This window comes from Bos indicus, chromosome 7, assembly GCF_029378745.1.
Source record: "Bos indicus isolate NIAB-ARS_2022 breed Sahiwal x Tharparkar chromosome 7, NIAB-ARS_B.indTharparkar_mat_pri_1.0, whole genome shotgun sequence".
Taxonomy (NCBI): Eukaryota; Metazoa; Chordata; class Mammalia; order Artiodactyla; family Bovidae; genus Bos; species Bos indicus.
Genome location: NC_091766.1, coordinates 57643268 through 57668301, shown reverse-complemented (window position 1 = coordinate 57668301; position 25034 = coordinate 57643268). Strand labels below are relative to the sequence as shown.

Below are 25034 nucleotides of genomic sequence, written 5' to 3'. Positions count from 1 at the left end.
CTTTAGTCAAGGTTCTGAAAAGAACCACACTAAGGAAACTGCAGCCTTTTTTAACTTGTCTCACACCATCCAAGCCTCATTCAACGAACATTTATCAACCATGTCCCATCATCTAGGCTCTGAATTAGGTACTGAGGATGTAGCCAGGTGGACATGGTCCTTATTCTCTTGGGGTTTGCATTGCAGTCAGGAAATCCAGATGATCAATTGTTGAAATAAAAAGATAAAGAGAATTTCATATATTTGGTTAGTCCTGAGAAAAAAATTAAACTCAGAACTCTCAATTGAATCAGGGGTGGTCAGGAAAGATGCTCCAAAAAGGGGACATTGGCATGAGGTGGTAATCATGATGAGGAGCCAGCCTTGTGAAGTTGTAGGCACAGAATGGTCCCTGTGTCAGTAAATGTACTTGATCAGGACAAAACCCTGAGTGTCATCCTTGACTCCTTCCCCTTGCATACCTGTCTCTTCAATCTCCAGAGCATTTCAGATTGGCCAGCTTCTCCTTGCCCTCATCGCTACTGCACTGGTCCAAGCCGCCTCCCTCTCGCACCTGGACTGTTGTGATGACCTACCAACAGGATTATCTGTCTCCATGTCTCTACCCACTGTCTGCTCTCTGTAAGTCAGATCACGTCACTGCCCCTCTCAAATCCTTCAATGCCTTCTCCTTACATTGAGGGCCTGTGTGAACCAAGCCCTCAGAATTTCACAGATGGGGCCTCCTCTCCAACCTCAGTTCCTGCTGCCCTCATGCTCCACACACTCTACCCTCCACGCTGCTCCCCGAGTGGGCCAGATGTGTTCCCACTCGGGCTGTTTATACTTGTGGTTTCTTATTGCTGGGAAACTCTTCCCCCTATACTTCTATTGTCTGCTCCATTGATTCATTCAAGTTCTGTTCAAATATTAACCAGAAGCCTTCCCAACTCCCTATTGAAAATGGTAACATTATTTCCTATACCTTAACGTTGTCTAATTTTTCTTCATAGAACTCCTCACATCAACCACATGTTATATGTCTGTCTCTCCTATTAGAATGTAAAGCCAATGAGGGTGGGAACTGAGTCAGCTTTATTCACTGCTGTGTTACCAGTACCTGGAATTGTGGTCCTAAATCAATATTTCTTGGATGGATGGATATAGATAGATGGATGAGTGAATGGACGAATGGGTAGGTGATTGGGTGGATGGATGACAAAACACAAGAACATGAATCTTTATATATTGGAAAAGCAGAAAAAAGGCAGGAATGGGGAGACAGAAGAAGAGGCTGTAGAGGCAGGCTGAGGTCAGATTATACCCCTGTAAGTGATTTTAAGAAATTCAGAATTACTCTAAGAGGCTGGAGAAACTGTCACCTCTAGAAAGCTTTTGCTTTGTAATTCCTCTAAGAAGTGACATGATATTTGGAGAATCCTTGGATTATATGACCTCTTATGTATTACTTTCTCTGATACCCAGAAACAAAGCTTTGCCCTGTGCTTTGATCCTATCAATGTTTTCTAGAGATACTATGGATTAAACAGCACATATTGAATTAGCTACTTTGAGTTACTGTATAAATGTACTTCCCTGGGAAGTCATCTCTGACCTCCCAAAACAGAGTTAAGGGTCCTGCCACTTGCCACTGCAGCTCCAACTGGCACCAGAGCATGCGGTACTGCTTTGCAGTGTTTGTTTCTCTATTACTTCCATTGGATTGTAAACTTCTTGAGACTGGAGAGGCTTTCTTGTTGGCTCCTTCAGCCCAGAAACGACAGAGAGTTGGCTGGTATCTGGATCCAGTCCATCAAGGTGTGTGTTTTACCTGTTTCATTTTATGTTATGATAGCTGCCAACATTTTAGATTTTTAAAAAATTGATTTCTGGCTTCCGTTGAAATTTTATAAGACGTAAAAATGCTGTGTCCATGGTCTCAACAACTAGAGAAATTATGTAGCTGCCTGTTCCTAGGCAGCATGCTTTCTCCTGCAAGCCACAGTCCCCACCACTCTCTATTACTGGTGAGAGCATCTTGTCATTTAGCAGATGATTGAGTTTTTGTTTTGTTATAGTCAAGAAATATAATTCTGTATTCAGTTTGCCATCAAAGAAGGCTACATGTTGTTAAACATGGTACTTAAAGCCCCTTTTGGAAAGTTAAGTTTATGATACTAGTCCCAAAATAAACAAGTGTTGTTATTTGGTGTTTAAAAGCATAGGCCTTCCCTGCCCACTTGACATAGAAAAGGTATTAATTTTCTCCAAATTGGTATACAGACTCAATATAATTCCTAATAAAATCTTACCAAGATTTTTTGTAGATGTAGACAAGATTATTCCAAAATTTATACGAAAAGTCAGAGGAACCATAATAGCTAAAATGACTTTTAAAAGAATAATAAAATAGAAATCAATATATTTAATAATAATAATGACCATATAGTAGTAACAGAGGGATAGATTTACAGATCTGTGGAACATAATAAAGACTCCAGAAACAGACCCATGCAAATATGCCCAACTGATTTTTTACTTGTAGTTTAATGAAGGAAAGAAAGTCTTTTCTTCACATGGTTCTGGAGCAGCTGCATCTATAGACAAAACATGAACCTCAATCTAAGTCTCACAGTGTACACAAAAAGTAACTCCAAATGGATCGAAGTCTTAAGTTTATGAACTTAAACTTATAAACTTTTTAGAGAGAAAAAAAAAAAAATCTTTAGGATCTAGGTTAGGCAAAAATGTCTTATACTTGACACAAAACATGATCCATAAAAGGAAAATTAGATAAGTTGAACTTGATCACAGTAAAAACCGCTTGCTCTGCAGGGCAGGGGCGGGGGGAGGAACCCAGTTAAGAAGATGAAATGTCAGGCTAAAGACTGGGACAAAATATTTACAAACTATCAATACATAGCAGACAAAAAACAGTTTTTAAAGTATATAAAGAGCCTAAAATTCAGTATAAAAAAGATAATAATCCTAGAAAGCAGGCAAAAAAAGTGAAGAGACGTTTCACCAAAGAGGATATTTAGACGGCAAATAGACACTTCAAAAAGTGTTCAATATCATTGAGGAAATGCTAATTAATACTGTACAATAAGGTATCTATCACAGTGGCTAAAATAAAAAGTTGTGACAACACCAAATGCTGGTGAAGATGCAGAAAACCTTGATCTGTCATATATTTTTTGGTGGGAAAGTAAAATAGTATACCCCTTCTGCTAAACCATTTTGCAGTTTTTTTAAAAACTAAACATAATCCAGAAACTGCACTCCTTACATTTATCTTAGAAAAATAAAAATTTACGTTCACACAAGAAGCTGCACACAACCTGTACACAGTGTTTATAGCAGCATTCCTCATAGTTGCCCCAAAGCTGAAAACACCCTGGATGTCCTCTAGCGGATGAGTGGTTATAGAAACTGTGTTGCTGTTGTTCAGTCGCCAAGTCGTGTGTGACCCTTTGCAACCACACATAAGTTGAAAGAAATCATATTTTATTTCATCTTAACTACAGTTGCTTGTAATGACAAATGTGCCCCTGCTGGACTCAACACAGCTTCTCAAACTCTGAAATCACCCTGGACACTGCCAGCTTCACTTTCTGTTTTACCTTGTTTTCGACACAGTACTTGTTTTGATTACATTAACAGCCAAAATCCAGCTTTGCAAAGATACTGTGTTATTAAAGGAAATAAACCGCACACGAATGCTAAAATGTGAGTTCCCTTGTGCTAGTTCTCACAGATCCAATAGATGGTGATTGTTGCTGTTTTTCTCTCAAAACTTAAAACACCCTCCAGCACATGTGTGAGTTTGCTGAAATACCATGGGGCACTTGACGCAAACTGGGAGCTGCTGGTATAATGGTTTACTTTGGCCTCTTCCAAAGCAGAATGCAGTAGACCCAAACCAACTGCTTCCTTCCTGGGACCTTCCCATTTGCAATGAGCCACCTGCTCCCGGACATACCTGTGTCCCCAAGATGATCTCACAGTCAAACCATCCACCTTTAGGGAGCAAGAGTCATTTTCTGTGACTCAGCCAAGGCAGAGAAGATGTTTAGGAATGGATGCTGAGGCTCATTCCAAAGATAGTATGCAATTTGGGAAACTCCTCTTCTCCCAAAATTAAGTTCCACAATAAGCACCTAGAAGGTGACAAGCACAGTCCTAGTTACTAGGGTCACAAAAGTGAGTTAGGCCTTGTCCCCAAGCCCTTGAGTAATGGTTCTTCCACAGATGACAGACAGCAATGATGTTATGGAAAAGCTCTGAAGTCTACAGACCCTAATTTAAGCCCAGACTCTACCAACTTATTAGTTTGGCCTTCCTGAGCCTTAGTTTCCATGTCTGTAAAACAGGAGTTAAAGTGTCTGCATAGCACTTTTTATCTCACAGGATCTAATGAGATAAATATTTGGAAACTCAGAACCTGATGGCCAGCATACAGCAAACATCTATTAATATGTTTCTCATCTTTTTATTAATAATCACTAATTGCCAACCAAGGTGACTTTGTCCAAGGGTGAAAGGGAATCCAAAGAACAAGATGTATTTCTCATGCTTCTCAGAAGAGATGGGCGTATCAGGAGATGGGGGAGAGGAAGGAAATCCCTGAAGGTTTTGTAATGTCAGTGAGAAGCTGAAGAGCAGAGTTACACTGGCCTGGAAGCTTCAATCTCCTCTCCCTTCTTTAGGCAGAGAATAAGTGCTTGAGAGCTAAATTGATCTGTTCATCCCCTGTTCCTTTTTTTTTTTTTCTCTTAAATACATCCCTTAAAAGTGATGAACTTTCTTCCCCCTGATTCTGGCTGTCACTCAGGGACTGTTTTACCCAGCATGTGCCACATATGACATTTTTTCCCCCTCCTAGCCCAAAAATCATTTCAAAGTCAGACTTAATATTTCTTCACAGATGTTATGTCATCCTAGGCACCAGTGATCAATGTTGCAGAGTTGAGGTGGATATGGTGGGGATCTCTCTCCAAGAAAGTGAGATGATGTGGGAGACCATAAAGCAGCTGTTAATTTCCCTCAAAGTGAGGAGGATTATGCTCAGTGGTGGAAAGCTGTTCTCTGGGTCCCCAGCCTAATTGTCTCGATTAGCACGCTGCACGGCCATCACAGGTGTAGCACATAATAGCTCTAGAAAGTTTTCATAGCCAGGCCAATTAAAATCTGTCATGGCGCCAGGAACTAACAGTGTGTGCGCCGTAATGCCAAAAGTCAAAATGAGTTCTCTAAATAATAATTGCTTGCGTTTTGGGGACAGTTTATGGTTTTCAGCACATTTACACTTCCTTAATCTCATGTGCTCCTCTTGCGGAGGGCAAGCAGTTTAGGTGGGGAAACCAAAGTTGAGAGAGATTAGTGATTATAGGTTTATTATTTATTACTATTATAGATTTAGTGATATAGTGATTATATTAATATTATTTTAGGACCCCAGTTACTGTGCCAAATTGCTCTTGATATTAAGTCCTTCAAGAATTCCCTCTAGTCCATATGGCAGTAACTAACATCTATATATTACTTAACAGCTTACAAAATGCTATTGTATTTATGTTTTTGTTAGGTCTTCCATAATATACTGGCAACCCACTCAGTATTCTTGCCGGGAGAATCCCATGGACAGAGGAGCCTGGCGGGCTACATTTCTTAGGGTTGCAAAGAGATGGACATGACTGAGCATGCACCATGATATAGTGTTACAAATCAGTCTTCATTATCCCATTTTTATGTATAAAACTCAAAACCTTAGAATATTTGTTGAAATTCTGCCTCTCATTTTTTTTAAAAAAATTTATTTTACTAAAGTATAATTGCTTCACAATATTGTGTTGGTTCCTGGTGTACAACAATGTGCATCAGCTATAAGTATACATATATCCCCTCCCTCTTGAACCTCCTTTCCACCCCCCACCCCATCCCACCCAGGTCATCACAGAGTACCAAGCTGAGCTCTCTGTGCTATGTAGCAGCTTCCCACTAGATATCTGTTTTATGCATGGTAGTGTATATATGTCAATGGTATGTCTCATTTTAGAGTCAAGGAAGCTGGGGTTTCAGTGAAGTTATATCACCTAAGCGTAGACAGCTACCAAGTGGTGGGACTAGGATAAGAACCCAGGCCTGCTGATTCTGATCCAGCATTCTCTGCTGCCTTCCCTGCATGCCCCCCTCTCTTTTTCTCTCTCCTGAGAGGTGCATTTTAGTCTTGGGATCCACTAAGAAAGTGAACTGACACTGCTATGAAAACACAGGTGTCTCCTGTTGAAAGACGGAAGGGCTTTGGGGCCGTGATTTATTTTCCTAGTGACTTAGGAATGGGTAGTTTATATTTTAAACTGAACATAAACTTGACCCCTGGTCTCTTAACCACCTGATCTCTGTGGTGCTGAGCATGTTTGGTGAAGGGACTTGTGTTGGTTTACTGGCCACCCGCCCGAGGCCGGTGGTGCATTTCAAGGGCCCACGGGGCTGTGAATGTGCATGAAGGCAGGATAAATGTCTTCACAGGCACAGCAGGCTCAGAAGTTGAAAGACAGCCTGCCTAAGGGAAAAATGAGCTCTAAGCTGTTCTCCATCAGAACCCCCCAAAATCTCTTGCAGTAAAATGTTTTGTTCTTTGTTTCTTAGAGATGAAAAATGAGGAGGAGCCCCTTCTGGGCACTCCTGATGATTTTTTAGGTTAAGGCTGAGCCCCTGAGGACAAATGATTGCCTGGCTAGCATCCTAGGGCTGATGAACCACAGGGTGGTTCCCTGGTGACACGTGTGAGGACAGGAATGGAATTTCACATTTCTCACTGCTGGAAGGGCAATGCTTTCCACCCGTTGTTCACTCTGAAAGCTCTCTTCAGTCCCAGCCTGTGAGTTCTCCCTGGAGGAAGGCAGGGAACAAATTCTGCATTCCCTGTGGTGCAGGGACTTCAAAGTCTAAGGGCCAGGTTCCTTTCTCCTGCAGAGCCAAAAATGATGATTTCCTCAAGAGTAAATGGCTGCCCTTGCCTCTTTGGCTGCAGTATATCTGCGTCTGCTCTGCCATTCCATCAAAATCTGGGGTGCAGCTCAAGGAGCCAAGTTGACAACATCTCAACACAAATGGCTTCTTTTATATTTGAAAGAAAGAATTGGAACTGGAGGTGGGAGAAAATGTAGTAACAGCCTATATTTTTTTCATATTTTTAAATATGAATTTAAAAAGAACAGGTATCTAGTTAGATAAATACATATTTATTTATAGATGAGTATGTATAACCATATATAGATTTAAATTTTTTTGCCCCTTTTATAAAGATGTTTCAGAGCATGGTACGAATAAATCTACACTTGACTTAGCTTAATGCAGTGGCATTGATTTCTGCCTGCTAAACCATGATTCTCTCTCAGTGGGGGAGGATCAATAAGACCAGGGAGGCCCACTTCTGCATGTCATCAGTCTTGGCTTTAATCTTGGCAGTCCTGGTTACAGACCACTCAGTCTGGAGGCATACTGATTGGCAGTGATATTTTCTCGGTGATTTTGTGATCATATTTGGGGCGTGTTTTAGTTTCTGACTCGGTGTATGGTTCCTATTCCTTTGGGCTTTATAGTCTGGTACGTGTTTTCTCCCTTATACTGCAAAAGATCTATTGGAGGAAAGCTTGGGGAAAATTGATTTCACAGAGAGAAGAATTGAGATAATTTTTAAACAGAATCAGAAAAGAAAAAAATAACTGTAAATATAGTATCTTAATGCTTGCTGCTGCTGCTAAGTCGCTTCAGTTGTGTCTGACTCTGTGCGACCCCATGGACGGCAGCTAACCAGGCTCCCCTGTCCCTGGGATTCTCCAGGCAAGAACACTGGAGTGGGTTGCCATTTCCTTCTCCAGTGCATGAAAGTAAAAAGTGAAAGTGAAGTCACTCAGTCGTGTCCGACTCTTAGCGACCCCATGGACTGCAGCCTACCAGGCTCCTCCATCCATGGGATTTTCCAGGCAAGAGTACTGGAGTGGGGTGCCATTGCCTTCTCTGATCTTAATGCTTAAAGGATTTAAATTGGAATAGATTTGAGGAAGGGGACACTGTGTCCAATAAAAATGCCATCAGAGTCACTGGGCTTAATACTAATTCCCTCTCATTAGGCATAAAGGAGCTACCTTATATTTTCTTTCTCTTGAAAAGGGCATCTCACATGTGTCACATTCAGGGAGAGCTCTAAATGTGATGCCTGCTAGTAACCTTATATGATAGTTGACAGATTTTCAACAAAGTCACATATGTACCGAATGTGTAGATCCTATATCATTTCCCAAGTCCTTTCAGCCCAGCATTCATTGAAAAGCCTATTAGGATGGACAGTTGGTGGTTTAAAAAAAAAAGGGCAGGGGGAGAAGAAAAACAATTCTTTCCCCACCCATCCAGCCATTCATTTCCTACCAATTAATAATTCACACCCATCTTGCAAGCCTAAGACTGTTGCGGAAATGTGTTAAGAGATAAACAGAATGCTAAGCATAGAACCTGGTTTGTGTATTACTGTTTTAGTTTCCTAGAGCTGCTCTAACAAAGTACCTTGAACTGTGCCTTAAACAACAGAAATGTATTGTCTCCCAGTTCTGGAGGCTAGAAGTCTGAAATCAGGATCAGTAAGGTTGGTTCCCTCAAAGTCTGTGATTGAGAAACTGTTCCATGCCTTTTTCCTAGATTCTGGTGGTTACTGGCAATCTTTGGTGTCCTTTGACCTACAGATGGATCACCCTGATCTCTGCCGTCATGTTCATATGACTCTCTCTGTGTGTGTATGTCTCTGTATCCCAATTTCTCCTTTTTATAAGGACACCAGTCATCTTGGATTAAGGTCCCCCATGACTTCATCATAACTAACTGCATCTTCAGTGACCCTATTTCCAAATAAAGTCACATTCTGAGATATTGGGGGTGGGTGGGGTGGGCAGGAGCAGGGCTTCAGTGTAAATGTTGTTGTTGTTGTTGAGTCACCCAGTCGTCTCCACCTCTTTGTGACCCCACAGACTGCAGCATGCCAGGCCTTCCTGTCCTTCACCATGTCCCTGAGTTTGCCCAAGTTCATCTTCATTGCATTGCATTGGTGACGCTGTCCAGCCATCTCATCATCTGACACCCTCTTCATCTTTCCTCAGTCTTTCCCAGCATCAGAGACTTTGCCAGTGAGTCATCTGTTCACATCAGATGACCAAAATACTGGAGCTTCAGCATCATTCCTTCAGGTTAATATTCAGGGTTGATCTCCCTTAATATTGACTGGTTTGATCTTCTTGCTGTCCAAGGGACTTTCGGGAGTCTTCTCCAGCACCACAGTTTGAAGGCATCAATTCTTTGTCATTTTGCCTTCTTTATGGTCCAGCTCTCACATCTATATGTGACCACTGGGAATTTTAAGGTGACATGATTCAACCCATGAGCTTCCCTGGTGGCTCAGTGGTCAAGAACTTGCCTGCCAATGCAGGAGATGTGGTTTTGATCCCTGGGTTGGGGAGATCTCCTGGAGAAGGAAGTGGCAACCCATTCCAATATCCTTGCATGGGAAATCCCATAGACAGAGGAGCCTGGAGGGCTACAGCCCATGAGGTTGCAGAAGAGTTGGACACAACTGAAACTAAACAACAAGTTCAACCCATAACAGTTACTGTTATTTAGTTTTATGTTTTAATTATGTGTGTGCTCAGTCACTCACTTGTGTCCAACTCTTTGTGGCCCAATGGATTATAGCCTGCCAGGCTTCTTTGTCCATGGGATTTTTCAGGCAGCAGTACTGGAGTATTTTGTCCATGGGATTTTTCAGGCAACCCAGAGTAGGGTTGCCATTTCCTCCTCCAGGGGATTTTCCCGACCCAGGGATTGGACCTGTGTCTTGCATCTCTTGCATTGGCAGGTTGATTCTTAACCACTAGCACCACCTGGGATAGCTTTTCTTGATTTTTTTCTTCGTTATGATCTACCCTATTTATACTACATATTCAAATTTCAAAGAACAAAATTAAGAAATTAGAATATTGTTGCTTAGTGTGTGAGTATCTTCAAGCAGCACTGGCTGAAAAGTTAGAGAAGATATCCAGGACATCAGAGCATTCATGGTCCTAGTAGAGGGATCAGGAGAGTCTGTAAGCCCAGTCCGGCAAAGCAGCAAAGCAAGCCATTCATTACTCCCAAAGCCATCCAATGTTGGCAGTCTCTCCAGCCTTAAGATCCTGGTATCCTCTCATAGTAAGCAGACAGGCAGCAGCCTGCCCAACCTCAACAGATGGTGTGGAGTCCCTTGTGCCATTGGCATCATGCGTCCTTTAGATTTATTCAAATGCTCTCAAAAAAAAAAAGAAAAGAAAGAAAAAAAAAAAAGGAATACCCTTTGGGGCCATAAAGTCCCAAATCTAGCAATTTCCTGCTGTATCACAGCAAAGTACCTTCCCCCCAGCCCTGCCCCTCTGGCTGTTGTTGAGATGGTTAACCAGTAATTCCTGAAAACAATTCTCTTCTGACACATGCACAGCATTTTCCTTTGTAAGAACGTGAAGGCTTGATGCCTCCAGAGCCCATTACATAGACAGATTGGCCCCTGAGATAATTACAAGAAGATAGTCTAATGGGCTCGATTAAGGCAATCCCATTACCTTGGTGAAGAATCACCAGTGAGGTGCAAACCCAGAGGAAGTCTTCCCCATCACAAAAAATATAGTTACTTTCTTACCTAGAAACAGAAAGAGCATTCAGTCCACATGTTTATATTTGGAAACTAGGTTGCTATCGATCTGACAAGCAGGATTGTGGAAGGAGAATATTTTTACTCCATTCTGTTTCAGAAGAATTTAGGATGACATACAAGGGTGGATCAAATATGACATGACTGAATAAATCAAAAATTAGGTGACCTAAAATTGTGGTCTCTCAGTATTGGAAGCCAACTCTCCAGGGAAGGCAGCCTTGCCAGCTCTAGAAATGGTTGATGGATGGTTACCCAGCCCTTCCTGACCTAACAGGACCCTGAGAGCCCTGAGGGTGCCTCACCTCCACCTGAGAGAGGCAGTCCCTGGCCTTGATATGACCCCCAGCTGCTGACTCCAAGCCAGCCTCGAGAGAGGCGAGAGTGAAACATGCATGGGTATCTGAAAGAAAGCAGGCCATTTTCTGGGATATCATGCCTGGTTTCACCCCATGCTCCACTGATGAGGGGATTTCTGTGGATATAATACGAGACTCTCAGCTTATCATTTACATGGGGTCCCTTCCCCTGCCACCACCATCTCCAACTTCAGATTATATTAATAAGTACATTTGTAAAAAATGTATATGGAAGGTATTTTGAAAGGTGAAAAAAAAAATTAAATCACTAAAGGAGCATTAAGAGGGAGTATTATGCTCTTCTCTGTCTATGCCCTCTTCGTGTATGGGACACACATATTAATACATGTAGAAGAAAGGCCACCTGCTAGTTTGGAACCTTCCTTCCTGAGTGCCTCTTCATCAACCAGGTCTTTTCAAAACCCCTGTGGTGAGCATAGGACTTACCTGAGGAGTTTTGTAAATTGCAGATTCCCAAGTCCTATTCCTAAAGAGTCTGATTCAGTAGAACTGGAGCCAGGCCCGGGAATCTGCATTTTAATGTATTCTTCTAGTGATTATGAGCTTCATGGCCAATGAAACATAATGTGAGATGTGCTACGCTGTCCTATGGCCTTCCCTGGTAGCTCAGCTGGTGAAGAATCTGCCTATGAGGAGGCAGACCTGGGTTCGATTCCTGGGTCAGGAAGATCCCCTGGAGAAGGGATAGGCTACCCACTCCAGTAATCTTGGGCTTCCCTGGTGGCTCAGCTGGTAAAGAATCTGCCTGCAATGTGGGAGACCTGGGTTTGATCCTTGGGTTGGGAAGATCCCCTGGAGAAGAGAAAGGCTACGCACTCCAGTATTCTGGTCTGGAGAATCCCATGGACGGCATGACTGACCAACTTTCACTTACATGCTTTCCTGTGGTTTTCTGTCTTTTAAAGCAGTAATTTTTGCATTCCTGATATGTAATGCTTGTAAAGCTAAACATGTTCATTATTTTTTAAATTAGATAATATGAGTAAAAATCATCAATTTTCCACTATCAAGACAGAATTATCATGACTAGTTTCACGAATATCAGAACTTTTTTCTGTTTATATGTGTTTGTGTGTGTACGTAATTTCTATCATTTAAAAATATTAGGTTTGCTGACGCAGATTTGTGAAAGAAAAGGGGAAGGAAGTGGCTCCTGCACAATATTTTTCTTTCAGTAATAATAATAATAATAAAGCGATTACCATTTTTCCCCTTGGGTTCTGTGACTCTAAGGACCCTATGTTTACCATGACTTCTTTCAGCAGTGCTTTCACAATTCCTTATAGCTCTACTCAAACCATTTTTCTCTGGGGCCTAGGTAGCTATGAATTGCCAACTTAGAAGACATGAGGGAAATTGATATACTTTCTTCAAGGTTCCTTTTTAACATATTCATTTATTTATTGGCTGCATCAGGTCTTAGTTGCAACAATTGGCATCGTTCATTGCAGCTCATGGTCTCAGTTGCCCTGCCACAGGTGGGATCTTAATTCTGCAGCCAGGGATGGAATCCAGGTCTCCTGAGTTGGAAGGTGAATTCTTAACCACTGGACCACTGGAGAAGTCCCTCTTCAAGGTTCTTTTCCCTTTTCTTGCAAACATTGTCTTCCTACTATAGAACTGTCCTCTTTTACCACCTCTCCATCTTCACTTGGAAATGTATATGTACCAGTTCATTTTTCTACCTTTTGTGCTAACTGTCCTTTGATGTTTCACCTCTGAGAGGTCTTCCCTAGCTAGAGAGAGCTTTGAGTATCTGATGAAAATTATAATCCCTCATTCCTGAAAAATTTTATGTATTTACACCCATAGTTTTATATATAATTTCAAGAGGTCCAAGGAATCTAATTTAAGAACCCCTCTGATAATACATCCTCAACAGGCTGAGTCCCTCAGACCTACCAAGGAGTACCAGAGATGTTACTCATGAAAATATGTATTCAGCCTCAGCTATCCTGGAGACACAGAGAGAAAGAAGTAGGAACTCTGTCTTAAGGCTCTCTGGATACTGGTAGAGGCAGATATAAAAACAGTGACCATAGAATATGAGAAGCACTGTGATAAAACACAGCAAGGGCTACAATAAAATGCTCTTAAAACATTTCTCACTTCTCCCCTTAAAACCTTTAGTGTTGCCTCTTCCTATTTTCCATGAAGACCTTCATCATAAATCTCAAGCTTACTTCACCAGGATCATCTGGACATGGCTCTTTCTTTTGCCCAGCCCTGGCATGTCATGCTCCTATCATATTAAAGTCTCGTCTGACCCTCAAACATGCCATGCTCTATGGATCTTCTTACAAGATGTTCCTTCTGCCTGGCAGGAAGGGACACTTCCTTCCCCATCCTTGGCCCTTTGGTCAGACTGACCTTCATTTGTCCTCTACCACTAGACCTAGGATGCTTTCCCCAAGGAGCTTCCCCTGTTCCACCAAGTTCAAGTTAGATGCTCCCCCTAAGTGCTACTAGGGCACTCTGTACTTACCTTCATTCTTATCACACTGTATTACAATTACCTCCTCATATATCTGTGTCATTGACCAGACACTGACACAAGGACAGGGACTATCTTGCTCATAGTTCTAGTGTTACAGCTAATGTATAATAGTTAATAAATATTTGAATTAATTTACCAATTAATTTAATTCTTAAACCTCAACAGAATTAGTTTTAAGCTTTCTAGTGTAAGTCAGAACGGAGAGCCCTCCTACCTCTGTATTCTCTGAGAAATGTGATCCATAATTAGAACTTTAGCAACATCTGATCAAGCTGCTCTTTGCCTGTAAGGAATCTGGCTCTCAGTTACTTGGCACACACAGAAACAGGGACAGAGCTGAGGCCAGTTAATTAAGAGATGTTCACCTGTCACTTGCCTAGCACTCTGCAAAATACTTCGGGGAGTCACAGATGTATGCGTTGCCTCCTTCAAGAACTTGTTGTTGGAAACACAGGAGTTCCCCATATGGAATCTAGGTAGTATATAATTTACTGCTAAATTATATAGTAGAGATTATATGATGACATTTATAGCCACACTTACAGCAGAAAGTGAAGAACTAAAGACCCTCTTGATGAAAGTGAAAGAGGAGAGTGAAAAAGTTGGCTTAAAACTCAACATTCAGAAAACTAAGATCATGGCATCTGGTCCCATCACTTCATGGCAAATAGATGGGTAAACAGTGGAAACAGTGACAGACTTTATTTTTGGGGGGGCTACAAAATCACTGCAGATGGTGACTGCAGCCATGAAATTAAAAGATGCTTGCTCTTTGGAAGAAAAGTTATGACCAACCTAGACAGCATATTAAAAAGCAGAGACATTACTTTGCCAACAAGTCTAGTCAAAGCTTTGGTTTTCCCAGTAGTCATGTATGGATGTGAGAGTTGGACTATAAAAAAAGCTGAGCACCGAAGATTTGATGCTTTTGAACTGTGGTGTTGGAGAAGACTCTTGAGAGTCCCTTGGACTGCAAGGAGATCCAATCAGTCTATTCTAAAGGAGATCAGTCCTGGGTGTTCATTGGAAGGACTGATGTTGAAGCTGAAGCTCCAATACTTGGCCACCTGGTGTGAAGAGCCGAGTCATTTGAAAAGACCCTGATGCTGGGAAAGATTGAAGGCAGGAGGAGAAGGGGACAGAGGATGAGATGGTTGGATGGTATCACTGACTCAATGGACGTGAGTTTGAGTAAACTCTGGGAGTTGGTGATAGACAAGGAAGCCTGGCGTGCTGCAGTCCATGGAGTCACAAAGAGTTGGACACAACTGATCGACTGAACTGAACTGAACTGATAGCCACTTCTAGCTCATCTGTGAATCAAAGGTTTTTAATAGTGTTACTGACCCCAGATCCAGCTTCTTGCTGCTCAAAGCCAGTAGAGAGACAAGGTTGATTTTGGATGCTGGCAACTAGAGGTGGTGGGAGATGCCTGTCCAGAGGTCGACTCCCCCGCTACCCCAATGGCAATCAGTGGGCAAGAGCTTTTTTAGACAGAGGGAGGGGGCTACATGCAGAAAGAGTACAGTCAGCTCTGACAGTCACCCTGAAATTGGTTATCTGAAGTCTGGCCAGCATCATCTTGATTGTTTTAAGTAGAATAAATCTTCAGTTCTAGAGTCACTTGGTTTCTATTACTTGAAGCTAGTTCTTGGAATTGTGGTAGCTTATGTCATGGCTACAGTCTAGTCATCATGTCGTTAACTTCTTCCACCTGGTGGGCGTTTCAATCTGTATAAGACAGCTCACAGGATATGGCTCAGAATATTATCTATAGCCCGTGAGAAGGAACTAAAGGTCCTTGGCTATGCTTACTGACTAAACTATTATTATTGGGTCTCCTTTGATAGTTTTCCTTTGTTTCTGCATGTTCTCACTTCTCTGATTAAACTTGCTCTTTGGCTAAAGTTTTTCCACAGGCAGAAGGCGGGCAGAGGACATGGGAGGACAAGGACCATAGAGTTCTGCTCCATTTCAACAGCACTTCACTCAACTAAACTCTCTTGTAGCTTGAGAGTGGGGATCATGTATTAATGATCTCAGGTTGAGCATAGTCCCATGGTCTGAGTTGGTACCTGACAACTATTTGTTGAACCAAATGCAGTCAAAAGAGAGGAAGACATCAATAAATATGACATCTGGGTAAAGAGTTGCTATTAGTTATTTGATTAGGATGAAAGATTTGTATATTTAACAACACTGGGGAATCCTGAACATTGTACTAGGGGCTATGACAGACACATTAGAATTAAAATGGTGTTAATGAAAGAATACAAGCTTCAGGATCTGGCATTCCTGATTCAAATCCCAGCTCTTCTGTAGGCCTGCTGAGTAACCTGCCATTCATTTCATAGGTAATTGTTAAATCATGTTGTAGGCAAGGCAATATGCTAGATGTTAAAGAGGTAAAATTAAATATTCCCCACAAATGTGGGCTCTTCAACCCCTTCCTCAGTTTCATTACCTGTAGTGTGAGTCCAGCAATATTTTCTTGGCAAGCCACTGGGAGAATTCCGTATGATATATAGGAAAATGCTCAGTACACTCTTGACATGTCGTAGATGCTTCGTAAAAAATGCCACTAGAAAGCACAGTTCCTGTAATCTAGTCAGGACAAGTCAATGAAAATTCAAGATCCAGCTAGAGCTCACTGTCAGCATGGTGGCCCTACCAGCTGTGGAGCACATGAAATGTGGCTAGTCTAAATTGAGAGGTGCTGTAAGTGTAAAATATGAACCAGGGTTTGAAGACATAGGATGTAAAAAGGAAAATAACTCACTAATAATTTTTTTTTTGCTCATTATGTGTTGAAAGTATAATATTTTTAATGAATTGGGTTAAGTAAAATGCATTAATTTTCCCTGTTTCTGTTTTAAATTTCTTGTTGCTCTAAAAAATTTGAAATTACATATGGCTCACATTACTTCTTTTGGGAAGTACTGCACTAAAGAATTCAGAGAAGGCAATGGCACCCCACTCCAGTACTCTTGCCTGGAAAATTCCATGGACGGAGGATCCTGGTGGACTGCAGTCCATGGGGTCGCAAAGAGTCAGACATGTCTGAGTGACTTCACTTACACCTTTTCACTTTCATGCATTGGAGAAGGAAATGGCAACCCACTCCAGTGCTCTTGCCTGGAGAATCCCAGGGACGGTGGAGCCTGGTGGGCTGCCATCTATGGGGTCGCACAGAGTCAGACATGACTGAAACGACTTAGCAACAGCAGCAGCACTAAAGAATAAAAGTTACTAGTTTTGGAAAGAACTAATTAGAGATGCTATTGACCCAGAGACATGTCCCACAGAGTAGGGATGGAGCAGGGATGAAAACTGCGAGAGATCGTAGAGCTGCGATCCTGATTTCATACTCTCATGATGGTATTGGCAGTAGTTACCACATGGCACCAGAACATTTTCATTCACTTTAATTCTTCTTCCACTTATGAAATGTATCTGTGTGTCTACCTGGGAAAGGGGACGATGCCAGGGGGTAGGGGAAATCACACAAGGAGGTCCTTTCTTCTCACAATGGCTGTTGGTGTTGAGCTCCTTTGGAAGAAGTGTGAAAGCAGGTTGGGCTTTAGATGGAGTTAGGATGTTAGCATATTTCTTCCCTACATGATCTTGGGCAAGTTACTTAACTTTGCTGAGCTTCCGTTTACTCGTTTAGAAAATGATGATGTCAAAGGTAAATGCATTAGTCTGCTCAGGCTGCCTTAATGAATACCATAGACTGAGTGGCTCTAACAACAGGGATGTGTTTCTCACAGCTCAGCAGACCAGAAGGCCAAGATCAAGGTGCCTACTGATCCACTTCCCCTGCGAGGACTCCCTCCCTGGCTTGTATAGTAGAAAGCCACCTTCTCATGGTGTCCCCAACAGCAGAGAGAAAGAGAGAAAGCAAGCTCTTTGGTTTTTCTAGGTCACTAACCCCATGATGCAGGCCTCACCCTCATGACCTCATCGAGCCTCATTACTCCCAAAGGCCTCATCTCCACATGCCATCTCCTTGTGGCCTGGGACTTTAGCATATGAAATTGGGCATTCAGTCCATAACAGTAACTGCATCATTAGATTTTTGAGTGAATTCAGAAGCTTGTGCATACTAAGAATGTGGTATGGTATAAATTTTGGTCAACTGTTAGATTGTCACCATAGCGTCTATTTTTTTTGCCTGGCATGTATATCATATTTGATGTTCAATAAATATATGTCAGATGAGTTATATAATTCATCAACCAATCAAGGAATGACTATTTCAATTCCTGAAACACCTGGGTTATCAGGTAGGATCCAGCTTCTCGTGCCCTCTAGATCACATCCCTGAATGTGGATATGAGGACAGCCTCAGCTGCTGAGAATAGGCCATGCTGACAATCAAATTCTCTTGCTTTGACATTTGTGTCTGTCAAAGTTGGCTCCACCCTTAGGCCACTCCTTAGCCGCCCAGCAATGCCCTTGGTTTTATTTCCCTAATCCTGTCTTTTTTTTTTTTTTTTACCCAGTATACCCAACCATGAGACTCCTTTTCTCCCATCCAATTTAATAATATAAAACCTGCCCTGATTTAGAATCTCTTTGGCAGCTAATCGAACCTTGAAGCATTCTATTAGCTCTCTGTATTTGCACTAAGCCCAAACTGACGCATCTGGGATTATTATGTAATAACTTGGGCTCATTTCTGGTCAGTATATACCATCCCTTTTTATTCTGTAAATCCCCTCAGGGCTTTCTTTCTGTTTGCAAGGGGTGAGAGAAGGGGTTATAAGGGCTGTGGTTAGGGGCTTTGGGGTAGGGGCAATGTTTGCTATGAGTTATTATCCCGCACTTATCAGTATTAAACTGGATTTGACAACTCATAGCCTAGGATTTAAATGATCTAAATCTTTCTTCATTTGGCAGCCTGGTTTCCCCCATTATTTATTGTGGGACCCAATTCATTATCATCGGCATACTCAGAGGCTTGCCCTGTGATGCCTTCACAGTCAAATGATTTATACAAATAATAAAAAAGATGGGGGTTCCTAGCAATGAGATCCAAAGCAATTTTTTTCTCCCTTTCCCCTCATCTGGTTCAGTTCATCTTTCACACATTAACCCTTAGCCCTCTTCTTCTCCTAGGAAATTCATCCTCAGCCTCCTTCTGGGCCTGAGAAGGAAAGGCTTTTGACAGGGATGGGGAAGTGATGAGAGCTGTGGTACAATTCCAGTGTAAGGAGTATCAGGTCTTTCTGTAGGTGGCACCATGCAAACCCTTCCCATACATGGCAGGATTTCGGTTGTCACAGCAGCCCTTTGAGCTAGGCATTGGTTTTATCCCAGCTTTTGCCTCTTGGTCTCCCTAGGATAGGTGGAGTGAGAGGAAGAAGGTGCGGGGGCAGGGATCAGGGCCGGGGATATGCCTCTAGTATCTCCAGAGGGAATACTGCTACCAGTGGTGTAGTGTGGTAGTTAAGAATGTGAGCTCTGACATCCAACAAACCAAACCGGCTCTTTTGCCTACTAACTGTGGAGCGGTGAGCAAGTAACCATTCTGTGCCTCAGTCACCTCTTCTGTAAAGTGATAATAAAGTACCCACGTAGGGGATCGTGAGGACTGAATGAGATGTCACAGAGAGGACTCTGAATTCATTTGTCCATCTGTGAAAAGTGTGTAATAGTACCTAACTCATTTTGCCTTCACAACAAGGCTATGAGGTAATATGTATAAAACACTTCAAGCAACACCTGGAAATACATGTTATAAAGGTTAGTTGTTGTTATTCCTGCTACTGTGATGACTATGCTACAACTACCATCACCACCACTATTATTACCGTTATTGTTGTCATGATTCAGAGCAAAATTCAACAGAGAAGGTGGATACTATCCAACCACTGTGTTGCCAAGACCTTGAGGTAGGTTGCTGGTTGGCAGAATTTAACCGTCCACGATAGTGACCGTGGCCTGTACTACTGTAAGAAAAGCGACGTGCGTGTGTGTTTTACTTTCCCTGCCCTGTATCTACCCATGCCCTTCTCAAGCTCAGTGCCCACTCCATGCCTTTCTCAGGCTTGCCTGGGGAGGTTTGGTCTAAAGCTCCAGCCCAAGCTGGAAAGAACAGCCTTCACTCAGAAACTCAGTATCCTGTCCTCTTTCTTCTCTAGTCTCAAGCTTTAGTAAGCATACGTATTAGGTCATATGCTTTTTGCCAAAAACCAAGTATTGATGGATAGGCTATAGAAATCTTACTCACTTATTTAAAATATGGGGCAAGGGTACCTCTTTTGGGAGCATCTGCTGCATTGAAACAAGACACAGTTCCCCCCTCCTCCAATTTCATATCTTGTGAAAAAAATTTCTGTTGACATTGATCTTAGGGTAACCCTTAGCAATACCATAAATGCTTTTTTTTTTTTCAATAAACCAGCCCTGTGCTTTGGAAATCCAATAAGTTTTATGCTGCCCCTTACAACTTGCTTCAAATGTGCTACTTGAATGTTTTCTAGTTGATTTGAGTCTCAGTTGCAAAACTGCACCCCCATGGATGTACATTTGTAAGGAAGTGATGCCAAGAGTTCACAGTGGCCTGAAAGTCCAGACTTGGTCCAGAATTTCTCTTCTACCAGCCTATACCAGCCTATACCTAGAGCCAAGAGTAATGCTGAGTGCTCCAAAATATTTTTGCAGTGTGTGTACGGCAAGAATTTATAGGCAGTGGATAGCACTATTTTCAACACAACTCTTCTTATGCTAAAAGCAGTGATAGCAGAAAATTGGCTTTAGAATCTGTCTTCTCAGCTAACTGTGTGGTCTTGAGCCCTAAATCTCGAGTTCCCCAGCTATAAATGTGTGTAGAACCTCATAGAACCATTTGAGGATTAAATTTAAAAAAAATAACATTTAGACTGTGTAGCCCCCTTCCTGACACTAAGCGCTCCAAAAAGTGTTAGCTATCAATATTTTCTCTTTCATTGGTTTGCATATTCCTAACTTTGTACCTTCCATAAATTTTATTGATGTCGTCTTTGTTGATGATTTTGCTGTGAAAGTGATAGTCTTATTCATGCTGTTACTGTTCATGGTAGCAATCATAAATTTTACCTTTGCTGATTTATGAAGCCTTTTCCATTTCTCCTTATATTTCTGCAAGTTTGCCCTTTCTTCCTAATTTCGAGGCCACTGTCACTGTGGAAATTCCAAATGATTCCTTCTTTCTATTTCTGTCGGTCCTGCCGTTTCCATCACCTGTCACTTAGTTTTCACTTGCTCTGCAGAGGAATGGGAGTTGCTGTGAGCTTGGAGCTGAAAGCCTGAGGCATGAGACAGAATATTACCATTTAGCAGTGCTGTAGAAGTTGTATGAAGCAGGGCTCTGCAAACATTTTTCTGAGTGTGTGTTTGTTAGAAATTCTTTTTTCTCTTACGGTCAAGAAGGTGTGATTGCATTTCTGATTCTCATACTCAGACCAGTGTTGAGTGGCTTACCTCTGACCTTTCCCCATAACTGAGCAACAGAATAATGAATGATGATTCCAGCTGCCTTCTTCCCTCCCAGGGTAACGAATGAGTCAGCATCAGGGACTTTGCCAGGAGGCCTGAGTCATAAATATCCCTGCAGTCCATCAAAAAGCTCCACAAAAGGCTGTTTTTAAACAGTAAATGAGGAAAGAATCCTTGGCCTTTGTCTTAAATCATCAAGTCAGTGGGAGATATTTATGATTCTAACTTTGGGGTCAAAGCAAAAAGCAAGAGCCAATCACAGAGATAAGAGAAATGAGTTTGAACCCATTGTGAGATGATAAACTTCTCATAGAGGAGAGATGAAAAAAAATTCAATGAACATACCCTCTCTGCCCCCAAATTCCTGTCAGTCATGTCACGTTCTTTCCCTATCTTTCTCGACTTTATTAAAGACTTATCAGATGCCAGGCCTGGTGCTGGTTGCTTTATTTGCATTATCTCACTGCTTTCTCACAATCAGTCTATGAAAGAGAGATTTTCTTCACTGTTTTATAGAAGAGGAAATTGGGAATGAGAGTGACCTTGGACCCCAGAGCCTTTGGACTGCAGAACCCTCCCTCTTAATTACTCAGTTACATTGTATACAAGGCCAGGAAAAATGAAGATGGATCGAAAAATATACAGAAATGCAAGACAGTCCTCTCTGCTACACAAAATACTAATTACCTAACAACAGATATAGGATGGTGTAGTTAAAGTCTTGGAAAAATAATTTTAATTTTCAGTTCAGTACTATAAACAGAGAGCCCTTAAACAGATACCCTAAGACCCTAAAAAGTCCAAGCCATAGACTATATTCCTGGGGATGCACCAAACACCAGGGACCCAGCGGTACTGCAGATTTGGCAGACATTTGAAATGCCAAGAATTGTGGTCAATGTATATATTTGAAATGCCCCATTTTTGTCTTCATCCATCCTAGCTTACTTGAAGTGCAGTCTGCCATCAGGGATGACTTTGTGATATGGATAATACTTTATTTATGAGAAGATTAGCAAAATATGATTGTTGGGTTCGCTAATAAAGAGGATATTGGAAAAGGAGCCAGCTGGCATGCCACACATGTAGCTTCGGCAGGGAGACACATCTAATCTGTGTTTTGCTCTCCAAACTCACACCTTGGAGGCCCCTGGAACTCCCCACCCCCCCAACCCACTCCCACCCCGGCCCTTCCCACTGAGCCCCTGGAAGGCCTCATCAGTAGCTTCTGAAAATGCAGAGAATATCTCTGTCTACATTTCCTGGCCAGACTTCCCATGGCTATTCAGACTGCTGTTTCTAATGATTAAAGGATAGTCTTACCCAAATGTTGGAGCATTACTGTGTCCAGATGACAAGGGCAGGAGAGCCAAGTCAACCGACAGGATCTGGAGTTGAGCAGACCCACAGAGAGAGGTTGGCTCTGTGATCTTGGGGGTGCAAGGAACACAGTTTCTGAGCACCATTCTCTCCTCCAGGAGAAAACACACACACACACACAATTTAGTTTTCACTGCTTAATAAGTTTTAAGTTATTAATAAAATTTTAAGACATTTCATTTGTAGGAATCATACTATGGGATGAGTAGTGCTGGCAATTAATCCTTTTTTGTCTCCTTTCCTAATTCTGAGCTCTACTAGGTAACACTGAGTTGATGTTGTCTGTCTTCCTTGTTCTGTTCTATGTATCGAAACTCACAGGCACTCAGTCATTGGACAGTCAGTCCCTTATAGAAACCTCTTGATACAACCTGAGGCAGTCCTGCCATTTTATGTGTCTCAGTCAGAGGGACTTGTAAGTGCCTCCGTCTGGATTTTTATACAGCTCTCTGTGTATCCTAAGGGTGGCCTATGGGCACTTACAAACTCCATGGACTCGGGGCAATTTACACAGCAGAGGAGACTCTGGGACATCTTATGGAGGGCAATTCTTGCCAGTAAGACATTGTGAACCTGAAGTTTGAACCTCCATCATTGTTAAAATATTGACCCAAGGACCAGGCAGCACAGGTTTGAATCTTGGCCCCACTACTACCTGGCTTTAGAATGTTAGGCAAGTTACTTCACCCGTCAAAGCCTCAATTTCTATGGTAAATGAAAGTAATAGCACCAACGCACAGACTCATGTGAGGACCGAGTGAGTTCATGCATGTATATTGCTTAAAAGAGTGCCTAACACGTTGTTCAGTACCTGTTAGTTGCTGGTGGTTTTGTCAGCAATGGGAGGTGTCAGGACAGTACCCTAATCCTAACCCTAACCATATTCAGCCACACCCCCTTCTGCAGGATCCGAGAAACCCTTTTGACCTCTCAGTTTCCTGGAGGCAAAAATTCTTGTGCTCAACTCTTTGTCCCCAGCAACCCCAGGACAGTTCCTGATTTAGCATAGAGGCTTCATACTGAATCCTTGGCTGAAACTGACCAAAAGCCAGTTTTCTTCTGGTTATGTGGTGCCTAATGAGGATTGACTCTAGGCTCTGCAGGTGGGTATGTCATAGTGGAGAAGGAAACTCCACCAGATGGTCCCACTCTTTGCCCCTCTTCTCCCAAACAAATTCTTCCCTTTAATCCTCGACTGCTTCAAGACAGGAACAGAGCAAGACTCCAGACATTAGAGACCATGAAAACCAGAAGCTGTTTTTAATTTTTTACTTCCATACGCCTCCCTCTCCATCCATCGTATCAGCTCATGACGTTTCCCAAGGGACACCTCAGAGCGTCCAGGTTACTCTATCATAATTTTCTTGTTATAATCTTCGGTCCTCTATGTGCTATGCTGGGCTCAAAGGCAACTGTGAATGGGAAAGACACAGGCCCTGCGCTTGTAGGGTCCGGTGAAGAAGATGGACAAGTGGGTGGTATTTGTGTATTCAGTTCTGTGTCAGGAAATTCAGAGTGCCATGGGAGTGTTAGGAGAGTACCTTGACTATTTAAAAGTAAGGAAGACTATTTAGGTTTAGTAGAAAGCAAGACCCTCCGTAATAAAACATGGAGTAGGGATAGTGTTATGAGTTTCAAGATAGCTTTGTTCTGTATGATATTTTCTGTGCTGAGAAGAGCATGGTACATGAACAATCAGGTTATTTCTTATAACTCCGTGTTTTTTTTTTTTTTTTTTTTTTTCTCCAATTTTATTTTATTTTTAAACTTTACATAATTGTATTAGTTTTGCCAAATATCAAAATGAATCCGCCACAGGTATACATGTGTTCCCCATCCCGAACCCTCCTCCCTCCTCCCTCCCCATACCATCCCTCTGGGCCGTCCCAGTGCACCAGCCCCAAGCATCCAGCATCATGCATCGAACCTGGACTGGCAACTCGTTTCCCACATGATACTTTACATGTTTCATTGCCATTCTCCCAAATCTTCCCACCCTCTCCCTCTCCCATAGAATCCATAAGACCGTTCTATACATCAGTGTCTCTTTTGCTGTCTCGTACACCGGGTTATTGTTACCATCTTTCTAAATTCCATATATATGCGTTAGTATACTGTATTTATGTTTTTCCTTCTGGCTTACTTCACTCTGTATAATAGGCTCCAGTTTCATCCACCTCATTAGAACTGATTCAAATGTATTCTTTTTAATGGCTGAGTAATACTCCATTGTGTATATGTACCACAGCTTTCTTATCCATTCATCTGCTGATGGACATCTAGGTTGCTTCCATGTCTTGGCTATTATAAACAGTGCTGCGATGAACATTGGGGTACACGTGTCTCTTTCCCTTCTGGTTTTCTCAGTGTGTATGCCCAGCAGTGGGGTTGCTGGATCATAAGGCAGTTCTATTTCCAGTTTTTTAAGGAATCTCCACACTGTTCTCCATAGTGGCTGTACTAGTTTGCATTCCCACCAACAGTGTAAGAGGGTTCCCTTTTCTCCACACCCTCTCCAGCATTTATTATTTGTAGACTTTTGGATCGCAGCCATTCTGACTGGTGTGAAATGGTACCTCATAGT

The 25034-nt window shown here is 42.1% G+C and overlaps 1 protein-coding gene across 10 annotated transcripts in view; it reads left to right on the top strand.

The window, feature by feature from the left end:
* The window catches only part of PPP2R2B (protein phosphatase 2 regulatory subunit Bbeta), a 510815-nt gene that overhangs the window by 329943 nt on the left and 155838 nt on the right, over positions 1–25034 (top strand). For 5 of the 10 annotated variants that reach the window (XM_070793763.1, XM_070793762.1, XM_070793766.1 and 2 more), the window contains one exon: positions 481–621. The exons of the other annotated variants lie outside the window; for them this stretch is intronic. In XM_070793763.1, coding sequence (XP_070649864.1) covers positions 481–621 — 141 coding nt within the window. The remainder of the gene's footprint in view (positions 1–480; positions 622–25034) is intronic. 10 annotated transcript variants of the gene reach the window in all.